Genomic DNA, 12,223 nt, shown 5'->3' with positions numbered 1-12,223 from the left:
GAACTGGGATCAAAGGGGATAGAGGGGCAGAATGAGAGAGATAGAGATCGATAAGGAAGGGTGAAAAAGAGGGAGAGAGTTTACACAACTGCAACTTTAAATACTAAGGAACACTTAAGGTTAACAAATGTCCTTTTCTTTCTGAGAGCTGCACAGTGTCCGCCTGACACAGCAAACAGTACATGAGATTAGTGCATCACAGGAAATTTTTACAGAACAAGAAAAACAAACGAATCACTGGCTTTACTACAGTAGAGGGTGTATCAGTAAAACCGTCAAACAGCAGTACTGTTTAATATTAAAATTTAAGTTCAACATTAGAGAAGTATTATAGAGTAAATATTATGAATAAAGTTTCTGAAGTTCATACCCGTCTTCTGGCCTCTCCTCTGCAATTCCATTCCTATAAACTATCCTTTTGGAGTCTGAAGAAACTGTTCAACACAGTTTACCAGACTGAAGCTACTGTCTGTTTCTCCGTCCAATCTTCCATACATTTACACACTCACAGTTTGTCTTATAACTGTACAGACTGTCTTATAACTGCGCAGACTGTACATTACTATACAGTAATGTTTCAGCACAAAATGGTTCCTGCTCAGGAAAGTCTCACTTTCATTCTCTTCAGTAAATAAACAGCCAGCTGATAAGGAGGTGGACTTTAAATCTGCAGTGTTGCCAGGAAACTGATGATGACAAACAAGCAAAAAAACAGTTCAGCAGTAAAAGTATACACTAGGACTGAACTATGTAGATCATGTGTGGGGTTTACACTGTATTTAATCTTTAACTGTGAAGAGGAGAATTGCGGTAAATAAAAATGGTTTGAGCCCAGTTCATATCTTTGCACTTAGCACTAAGGTGACTGGATTAAGGAGTGAGGGGAGAGAATTTAACACATAATTTGTAGATGGTAGACATAGTGAGTACTGCAGAGAAATCTTTAAAAATGTTCTGATATGAACATATTTAGAAAAATGCATCTGAAAATGGCAGGGTGTGAAATAAATATTCCTGTCAGTGCTCATTGTCACCGCACATTATATATGTAACATTTTTTTTAATAAAGTGATGATACTTCATAAAATGAAATACGATTTAAAAATAGAAAGTTTAATTAAGTTGATAATAATGGCAATATTATTATTCAACATTGTGTATAACATTAATTTTAAACGTTAACATTTAGCGTAAAAATGTCAAGTCACAGTCACATGACAGTTTTAAAGACATTTCAGTATTGTACTTGAAATCTTCCTCAGAGTGATTAGTTAGGAACTTCTGGTTCCGGCTGTACAAAAAAGCATCCTTCTCTGAAAGGCTAAGGGCATTTATTTATTTATTTTCCCCAAAAGCTTATTACTAACTGACATTTTGTATAGGGAGAATATTAGACTTCTGTCAGGGACATTTTGGCAATAAGGTCTCCATCATCTCGCTAGCTTGTGTGTAGTAGAGAGACATGCTCAGACCAGTCAGTCAGATCCATGGATTCCAAGTTCTGTAATATGAAGAATAATCAGACACATACTTCAGTCACACATTAGTTACATCAGTATTTTAAAGACTGAGTTCATTCATTACTAGATTTTCATGGACACAGATACAGTTCATATTTATGAACACTCACTCTAATTTCTCCAGTTTATAGCGTGGATCCTCCAGTAGAGCAGAGAGCAGCTTCACTTCATTGTCTTCAACAAAATTCCCAATCCCATACAACTCTTTCAGATGTGACGGATTTGAATTCAAAGCTGATGTCAGAGCAGCATAACCATCATTTCTTACACTGCACTGGCTAAGACTTTATTCAAAGAGAGGGAAAGGGATGAAAAGTGAGATACTAGACACAAAATTTAGTTTAGTTTTTAGTACTCCAATTACTAATCTGAAATCTGCATACACATCACAAAAATGAATAATCAACACATACACACAAGTTGTTTTGTTATTTGCCCCAGAGATGACCTTACTTTAGTTTCTCCAGTTTACAGTGTGGATTCCTTAGTCCAGCAGAGAGCAGCTTCACTCCTGAATCTTGCAGATAATTGCCACTCAGATCCAGTTCTCTCAGACTGGAGGAGTCTGAGCTGAGGACTGAGGCCAGTGCTTCACAGCTTCTCTCTGTAAGGTTGCAATCCCACAGGCTAGGGGAAAAATGACAGCACAAATAAATATTTTCTTTATTCTGATGCTAATGTAAAGTCTCAGATTTCAACATGTGTGATGTATGACCACTGAGACTAATGCCAGTTGTTCCATTAACTTTAATATATTGTCGTCAAGTAGTGACATTTGGTTAAATCATCTAACGATAACTGCTTCATCCGCTATACAAGAACATCAGCCATGCTGCTGCAAGGCAGCAATATTCGTTATTCTTTGGGTCTCAGTGCATTTGGGTGTATGGTCTCACTTCTGATTCATATTATATAAAGGGGTCTCTGATTAACAACAAATCGACTTTAAATATGGTTGATACTGAACCCCATCATAAGTTGAAGACAACCTGTATGACTAAACACGCAGACAGGTGCAAACCACACACACTCACACTCATCCGTATACACACAGAATAGGATGCATGAAATTATTCTGTGATTTATTACATCAGTATCTTCAGGTTACAGTATGGATTCTCCAGTCCAACAGAGAGCAGCTTCATTCCTTCATCTTGTAGATCATTTTCACTCAGGTCCAGTATTTTCAAACTGGAGGAGTTTGAGCTGAAAACTGAAGCCAGTGCTGCACAGCTTTCCTTAGTGAGACTACATCTGCTAAGACTGGAGGAAACATGGTGAAACAAACAAAAAAAAAGCTACATTTCCACACCACATGATACCAGAAAACCTATCCACCCGCCCACACATACACAAACACACACACGCACGCATGCACACAGAAACTCTCTCTCTCTCCCCTCCTTCCTCTCTTGCTCTCTCTCTCTTACACACACACACACACACACACACACAAAACAAATGTGTGATGCTGTTATGACCCTGGGTCATAAATGTGTATTATTTTGTGTGCTGTTGTTTTTCTCCCCCTGCCTGTGTGTGGTGCTGTTTCCTCCCCTGTCTGTTGTGTTTTCCCGTATGTCCTTCTGTCTCTTTAATGTCTTACTCTACAGGTGGCGATCGAGGATTGGCCCACGGTTGACGGCGCCAGTTTTAAAACGACGCGCCACCCAGATGCCGGCGCCTCTCGTTTTGTCCTGGCCACTTTGTCCGTGTCCGTTCGTTGTGCTTTGCTAATTCGTTGTGCTTTGCTAATTCGTTGTGCTTTGCTAATTCGTTGTGTGTGTTTCAGAGATTCGTTGTATCATTTGTAAAACTTTATATGTGTGTATGTGATTTTCGTTGTTGTAATATAGCTGTAAATATTTTCGTGTTAACTGTTCGGGTAGTGGTAGGGGGTGTGAAGCCATTTTTGTTCGCTCTCCTTTTCTCCTGTTTTTCGTTAGGGAGTTAGGGAAGAGTTCTGTATTTTCTTTTCTTTTCGGAAAGTAGGTTATTTAGTTTGTAAAATATAGATTGTTTTGTTTGTTGTTTTGGCCGTGCTCACCCCCGAAGCTTTTTACTACCACTTTTGTAAATAAATCACTTTTTGGATTATAATTTGTGGGCACGGGTCATCAATGGGTACAGGAAAAGGGGGGGGGGTCACTTTTGTTATGCTCGGTACCCCTAGGCTGGGCGTAACAGATGCTCAGAGAGATGATCTTACCGCAGTATCTCCAGTTTACAGTGTGGTTTCTCCAATCCAGTAGAAAGAAACTTTATTCCTGTGTCTTGTAGTTGGTTGTAGTTCAGGTCCAGCTCTTTCAGACCATAATAGTTTGAGCTGAGTGCTGAGGCCAGTACTGAACAGCTTTTCTCTGTCAGCTTACAACTTTCCAGCCTAAGGTACAAGTAATTTTAAATATAAAAATTATGTTTATTTTAGCAGGACACATGCACACACACACACACAAAACAAAACACAACAAATCAAAGCAAAAGAAAACAGAATACAACACAGCATATGTGACTATAAGAGAGACTGTCTTACCGGAGCGTCTCTAGTTTACATTGTGGATTCTTCAGTCCAGCAGAGAGGTGCTCTACTCCTGAATCCTGAAGAGCATTGAGACTCAGATCCACTTCTCTCAGACTTGGGGAGTTTGAACTGAGAACTAAGGCCAGAGCTTCACAGCTTTTCTCTGTAAGGTCACAGTCCCTCAGCCTGGGAAAGTAATAATATATCTGAATTTTAAAATGAACTCATTCACAGTCAGTGAACCATTCACAGTCAGTCACTTCCTCTGAATGTATACAGACAGACAAAAAAATGTATGACCTCAGTAACTCCACTTTACAGTGTGGATCCTTCAGTCCAACGGAGAGTAGTTTTAGTCCTGAATCTTGCAGATTATTGCCACCAAGTTCCAGTTCTCTCACACTGGAGGAGTGTGAGCTGAGAATTGAGGCAAGAGCTGCACAACTTTTCTCTGTGAGTTCACATTCCCATAACCTATGTGAAAATGAATGATACATCTGAATATTACACTCAGACTTCTCATGCTTGCAATGGACACACACACACACACACACACACAATCAGAAAACATTAAACAAAACAAATATATTGAAGCAGCCTGCACAGATTTAACGGTTGAAAAATAATAGATTGACTCACTCAGCTTTTCTGAACATTTTGACCACTGGTAGCAGTCCCAGAAGACATTCCTCTGATCTGCCATATTTACTCAGATCAAACACATCCAGATCCTCCTCTGATGTCATCAACACAAAAACCACAGCTGACCATTGCAAAGGTGTAAATCTTACTTCAGGGAGACAAAAAAAGTCATTTTTCTTCAGGTATGTTTGCATCTCCTTCTCAAGTGAATGATCATTCAGTTCATTCAAACAATGGAACAGATTTATGAATTTCTCTGGACGTGGATTCTCTCTGATCTTTTCCTTGATGTATTTGACTGTTTCCTCTTTGTTCTGTGAGCTGCTTCCTGTCACTGCCAATAGGCCTTGTAAGAGTGTCTGATTGGACTCCAGTGAGAGACCCAGAAGGAAGCGGAGGAAAAGGTCCAGGTGTCCGTTTTCACTCTGCAAGGCCTTGTCCACTGCACTCTTCAACAGGTCTGATATTGTTTCCATGTTGAAGAGACTGGAAAGTTCATTGTTTTCATTGTGCTCTGTGTTATCTCTGTTACTGAAGGACAAAAACACATACAAAGCAGCCAGAAACTCCTGAATGCTGAGATGAGTAAAGCAGTACACCTTTCTCTGGTACAGCCCTGACTCCTCTCTAAAGATCTGGGTGCACAGTCCTGAGTACACTGATGCTTCCCTCACATCAATGCCACACTCTCTCAGGTCTTCCTCATAGAAGATCAGGTTGCCTTTTTCCAACTGTTCAAAAGCCAGTCTTCCCAGTGAGAAAACAGTCTTTTTATTCCAAGATGGATCCATACTATTATGTCCATCATATTTCAGATTCCTCTGTTTAGTCTGAAAAATCAAGAACTGTGTGTACATTTGTGTCAGAGTCTTTGGAATCTTTCCAGTGTCCACTTTACCCAACATTCTCTCTAGAACAGTGGCTGAAATCCAACAGAAGACTGGTATGTGACACATGATGTAGAGGCTCCTTGATAACTTTATATATGTGGTGATTCTGCTCGCCAGGTTCTGATCATTGATTCTCTTCCTGAAGTATTCCTCTTTCTGTGGGTCATTAAACCCTCGTACCTCTGTCACCTGGTCAACCCACTCGGGGGGGATGCGGCTAGCTGCGGCTGGTCGTGATGTTATCCAGAGGAGAGCAGAGGGAAGCAGATTCCCCTTGATGAGGTTTGTCAGCAGAGCATCCACAGACACTGGTTGTGTTGCATCACACAAGATCTCACTGTTGTGGAAATCCAGAGGAAGTCGACACTCATCCAGTCCATCAAAGATGAACAAAATTTTGTATTTTTCATAGCCAGTGTCTTTCAGTTCCTCTGTTTCCGGAAAAAAACATAGAACGAGGTCCATTAGACTGAGTGTTTTCTCAGTCATCAAATTCAGTTCCCGGAATGGAAGTGGAAATATGAAGTTGATGTCCTGATTAGCTTTTCCTTCAGCCCAGTCCAGAATGAACTTCTGCACAGAGACGGTTTTTCCAATGCCAGCAACTCCCTTTGTCAGCACAGTTCTGATGGGTTTGTCTTGTCCAGGTAAGGGTTTAAAGATGTCATTACATTGTATTGGTGTCACTGATGTTGCTGGTCTCCTGGATGCTGACTCAATCTGTCTGACCTCATGTTCATTATTGACCTCTCCACTTCCACCCTCTGTGATGTAGAGCTCTGTGTAGATCTCATTCAAAAGTGTTCGGTTACCTTGCTTTGAAAGTTCTTCAGATATAGTTTTGAATTTCTGTTCCATTTTATTTTTGAATTTGTGCTGTGATACAGGGGCCAGTTCTGAAAACCGGAATAAAGATACAGAAAACATTAGTCTCATGTCAGAAATGTAGTGTAGTGTCATACACACATATAAATGTTATTATTTACAAATATGTGGGACACATTTCTTTTACACAAACATAATATTTGATAGTCTTACAAAGCAGACATGAGGACATCTTCAGTGCCTTAAAAAAGTATTTTCCCCTGATTTGGTTTTCTCTGTTTTTCATTTTTGACCGTGAACACCCTTAGATCTTAAACCAAATAGCAGTAGTACAAAAGGAAGCCCAATAAAGAAATAATGCATAATTATTTTGGAATAAAAACAGTTCACCAAACATGCCTCCATAAAATGGTGATTGTCCCTTCACACCAAATTACACACACTCAGTTAGACCACCTTTAGCTTCTGTCTGCTATCTCAGACATTGTTGTGGAGACATTATGGCTCCTTGCAGAATGGCTTTAGCTCAGCAATGTTTGCAGTGGTTTGAGAATGAATGTCTCCTATTTTGTATTGCATCTCAAGTCAGTTTAGGTGAAAACTGTGACTAGACCATTCCATAATTTTTCCTCTCCAGCCACTCTGTTGTTGACTTTAATATGTTTGGGATCACTAGTCTGATATTTTCTCCTATTGTTTTTCCTGATACTGACAAGTATTCATGGTTTCCTCAATGATGACAACAAGTAACAAGTTCTGTGGAATGCCGTGTTCATTTGTTGAATGATGTAATAGGGCCCATGTTGTCCAAAAGTTCCAGTTCCCGTCAGTCTGCAAGACAATCTTTCAGGAGTTTTAAGAGTCATCCAGTTGTTTTTGTCAAACTGGAGGCAAACTATATTTTATAGTTCCATTTTGTGCCTCTCTCATTTTTGAGCAATTAACAACTTTATCTGAGGCAAGACTGGCCTGTATCTTCCTGAGTGTTAGTCTAGCGTACTTTTTGACCTCACTGATCATTTTACACCTTGTGCGTGAAGAGGACAGACACTAATGTGCATTCGCTTTTGTCCCAAACTTCCTCCATTTGGTGAGTATGGTTCCCTCCACAGTTTGGTTGAGGTTTAGAGCCTCAGAAGTGGCTATGTAATGTTTTCTATTCTGATAAGCTTTGACACATTTTCCTTGGAGGGCTTCAGGAATTTATCACAATGTATGTAATGTATGGATCACAACGGGCCAGTGGGAACCTGTGTTTTGCCAACTTGATTGTTATTGTGAAGGTTTGAGTTGGGGGAATTTAGAACAGTTGGCACCAATTCAGCCTGACTGTTTACCAAAGTATTCAAACACCTGCCTTTAAGAGGTGGAGTATGTTTTTACATCTGGTGGCATTTAATTACCTTAGATGCCAAAGAAATGAAAGATTAATAGGTAGTGTCATTTTTTCTCCCCATTCATATGCTACTAGAAATGACAAAAATCTGATCAAATTCAATTACATAACCTAGTCAGGAAATTGCAAACATTGTGGAAGGTTCATACCCACTGAAAAAAAAAATTGGCTGTGTTCTCAGTGAGTCAACATTCATTATTTCAGCAAAGGTCAGATATGGGTCCTGTAGGTACCAATTATATTTCATTTCATTTGAATGGTTTCTCAGCCATGAAACAAAACATCTCTCAAATAAAATGAGTCAACTTTTTTGCTATTCATACTTTTCATGCTGTCATTTCAAAGTCAACATTCCAGTCAAAAGACAAAATTTAAGTCTAAAACAGAGACATCCACTGTCTCTGACCACTAAGATCACATTATGTATACTCAGATAACCCAGAGGTCTTACGTTTCTGCAGTAAGTCAGCCAGGTGTGTGTGCTTCTTTTTCCTAAGTTTGGACAGTGTGATCTTCAGTGCCAGTTCTCTAATAGCAATCTCATCTTCCTCTTCTTCCTCCTTCACCTCCCCCATTGGGAATTCTGGGTAATCTGCATTCAGAAGCTTCTGGAAACCCATCAGCTGATTCTTCACTGTAGTGATGACTTCATTCTCAATATCCTGGAGAGAGAGAGAGAGAGAGAGAGAGAGAGAGAGAGAGAGAGAGAGAGAGAGAGAGAGAGAGAGAGAGAGAGAGAGAGAGAGAGAGACAGATAGAGAGAGAGAGACAGACTGAGAGAGCATTTATCACAGAAACATACATAAAGACATTTACACATAAACACACACAATCACACCTACCTTAAATATGGAGTTCAGGTGTTGGGTAGGCTGACTTGTCTCTTCTTTGACTCTGTTGATGGAAGATAGGTGGATTTATATTCAATTATATCTTAAAAAACATTTAGTTTTTATCAGGACAGATTACACTATTGTGTCTTAACTATCAATAGTTCCAGATTGCTTTATACTCTATTATATGATAAGAACAACAGGTTTGTGACCCAACAATACAGCATCTGGAGAAACCTGTTAAATAATAATAGTCATTATCATTTTTCTGTAGAAGAGTCCTCTACGGAGAAAGAAGACAGGGTGTTGATTGAATCTGATCTCTTCTTCTTTCTGCTAAAATCCACAAACATGCACACAAACAGATCAGACACACATATGTACAACCCCCCAACACACACCACACACCACACACACACACACACACTACACACACACCCACAATACACACACACACACACGCATGCACACAGTTGCCATATCTCATCATTAACATACACTACGTCCCAACAGTTACCTTTGTTCACTGAGAGGGTGTCTTTCACTCAGTGCAGGTGGATTTCTCATAGAATTGTCACTCTTCATAGACGCACAGCTGGGCTCAGGTGAGTCTAATCTTTCACTCAGTGCAGGTGGATTTCTCATAGAATTGTCACTCTTCATAGACGCACAGCTGGGTACAGGTGAGTCTGATCTTTCACTCAGTGCAGGTGGATTTCTCATAGAATTGTCACTCTTCATAGACGCACAGCTGGGTACAGGTGAGTCTGATCTTTCACTCAGTGCAGGTGGATTTCTCATAGAATTGTCACTCCTCATAGACGCACAGCTGGGAACAGGTGAGCCTGATCTCCCCTGTTGAACACTGACAAACACATTCTAAATCTGAGATTTCACAACAAGTAAAAGAAATGTAATTGAACAGAAAAAGTAGCACAGAAATTGCACAGAAGTGTGACAGAAATCACATGGTCTTCTCTTTCCGCAAATAGTGTCAAAAATCTATAAATCTATAGAGAAATCTGTAGAGGAGTTCCAATACTGTGGAGCTGTAGGTGGTACAGCATTTCTTGAAACAAAACATAATTCTGTGTGAACTTGTAAGAGAACACAACGAGGGCCATGTTCAAACTGTCACAGTCATATAAAATAAGATAAATTAAGCCGAGTGGTTTTAAAGAAGCTTTCACCAGAGAGAAAGAAAAACAAACACCAGTGGACAGATATTTTCATTTGGTCTTTTGATCCATTAAACAATGACAATCGTCCTTACCTCCGCCCAGGAGAGGAGTCTTCGATTGGTCTAAAACAGAGGATCATATTTAATATTTACATATTTAAAATGCATTCATACAGATAGTGCAAATATAAGTACATATGTCTCTGAAACAATTCTCTCACCTCCCTGCCTCAAAATGAGTGTCTTGTCTTCTAGAAGAACTCATTTTAGTTGTTTTACAGGAAGTTCTCTCCTCCTCTGTCTCACCTGAGCGACTCGTTTTAGAGACAGTACCTTCTCCTCAGGGGAAGAATGAGGGACAGGGAACAGGGAAGAAATTTCACCTCAGACCCAAGAGACGCGTTCCTTTAGCCCTGATTGTATAACAGACAGACACACACACAGGTTTTGTCTAAGGGTGTTTCAACATGTCTGCAGTCAGTGAGACTTGGTTAGCACAGTTATCAGTCTATAGAAGAACATGAAATGCAGTTCACTTCTCAGTTTAGTCAGTGTCAAATAGAGAGTGAAATATTGTGTTTAGTCATTTCTATCTGCCCTAACATGAACCCCCTCAGCCCAGACAGAGAAATACTTCAATGACTGAATCTTCCTGTATGAATCTGACTTCAGTACACACAACAAACTCTGTATTGTCCAAACAATTACACTTTCTTCACCCCTCCTCCCCTGAGACATTTGGCTGTCATCTGATTCTCTGTTTAACCTAAACCTGTTTGTCCTGTTTCAGTGAGAATTTTTAAGCCCTGACTCACATATGAAGACAAACACTTGCTCCCGGAAGAAGAAATATTCAAAAATTAATAATCTTAATTTTGTTTAAATGATGCAACATTCTGAACTCTATAACTAAAGATGAAACACTTTACCTATCACATTTTTAATTTCTAATCACATTATTAACAGTGCTAACAAATATTTATTGAAACACACACACACAAATTACCAAAACAAGGTTATGAAATATAAAATAGATTTTGCACAATTATAATACTACCCAAAAAGAAAAACAGAGCTCTATATTGTGTGAGGTGAAAAAAACGAAAAAAAGAAATCCTCCCTCATTTATGCCTAATGATATTCAACACGAGTAGTCCAGGTGATTAGTGCGTCACAGGAAATTTTACACAAGAAAAACAAGTGAATCATTGGCTTTACTACAGTAGAGGGTGTATCAGTAAACATTTCAAACAGTACTGTTTAATATTAGAATTTAAGTTCAACATTAGAGAAATATTACAGAGTAAATATTATGAATAAAATACCTGAAGCCCATACCTGTGTTTTAGCATCTCCACTGCAATACCATTCTGATTAAATATGCTTCTGGAGTCTGAAATGCGTCTTCAACACAGTTTCCCAGATTCCGGCTACTCTCTCTTTCTCTAACTAATCTTCCATACATTCACACACTCACAGTTTGTCTTAGAATATTTTACTGTAAGGACTGTTACTGTACGGTGACTGTATTCCTCTCTCAGCACAACATGGCTCCTGTTCAGGTAAGTTTCACTTCCACTCTTTGTTAATACGCAGCCACCTGAGGTGGAGGTGGGGTTTAAAACCACAGAGTGAGAATCTTGCTGGGGAACCGATGATGACAAACAAGTAAAAACTTGCCTTCATAGTTCATTTCAGTAGTAAAGGTGCAGGCTAGGACTGGACTATTTAAATCATGTACGGGGTTTGTAATGTGTTTTATCCGAAACTCTGAAGAGGAGAACTGCAGTAAATAAAAATAGTATGAGGCCAGTCCATATCTCTGTCACACTGGTTCTTACTTCCCCATCTCTTCACTGCAATGTTATAAGTTGAGAGGAAAGATGTGGATACAGCTCTTCTGTGTTCTTGTCATCAGGTGAAACCTTGTGGTTTAAATCCCAAATGACTTTTCAGGAGACTGCATTTAGCACTAAGGTAACTAGATCGAGTGAGGGGAGAGAATTTAACACAATTTGTAGATGGTAGACATAGTGAGTACTGCAGAGAATTCTTTAAAAATGTTCTGATATGAACTTCAGTATCTACCAACTCTGAATATGTCTTCCAAGAAAGGAAAGAAAAAGTTATTTTAAATTATGAAGTACAATCTAACACACAAGGAATCAAATGAGAACAGCCTTATTACAAGGTAGCACAGATTATACAGACTCATTGGATAAATAGTGTCAAAATAAATACACTTTAAACAAAAATAATGAGGTCATGTGGAATATACTGTATTTTTAATGGATACTGCCACACAACATTTTAAATTTTCACTTTCTTCATACCTTACAATAAATTTGATGACAAAAATGAAACTTTTAGGCATAAATATTAAATATAGCATTCCTTCAGTTTCAGTTCATCAGCC

The 12,223-nt window shown here is 39.1% G+C and overlaps 1 protein-coding gene across 1 annotated transcript; it reads right to left on the bottom strand.

The window, feature by feature from the left end:
• Positions 1-1,626: 1,626 nt before the first annotated feature.
• On the bottom strand, positions 1,627-9,947 carry LOC115826593 (NACHT, LRR and PYD domains-containing protein 12-like). The gene is made up of 10 exons (XM_030790472.1): positions 9,901-9,947; positions 8,637-8,688; positions 8,246-8,456; positions 4,681-6,469; positions 4,342-4,515; positions 4,054-4,227; positions 3,730-3,903; positions 2,610-2,783; positions 1,974-2,147; positions 1,627-1,804 (listed from the first exon to the last, which is right to left on the bottom strand). Exons 1-10 carry the CDS (start codon positions 9,945-9,947, stop codon positions 1,627-1,629), a joined length of 3,147 nt encoding a protein of 1,048 aa, XP_030646332.1.
• Positions 9,948-12,223: the final 2,276 nt, after the last annotated feature.

Source organism: Chanos chanos, chromosome 13, assembly GCF_902362185.1.
Source record: "Chanos chanos chromosome 13, fChaCha1.1, whole genome shotgun sequence".
In the NCBI taxonomy this organism is placed as follows: domain Eukaryota; kingdom Metazoa; phylum Chordata; class Actinopteri; order Gonorynchiformes; family Chanidae; genus Chanos; species Chanos chanos.
This window is presented reverse-complemented; position numbering and strand designations above follow the sequence as displayed.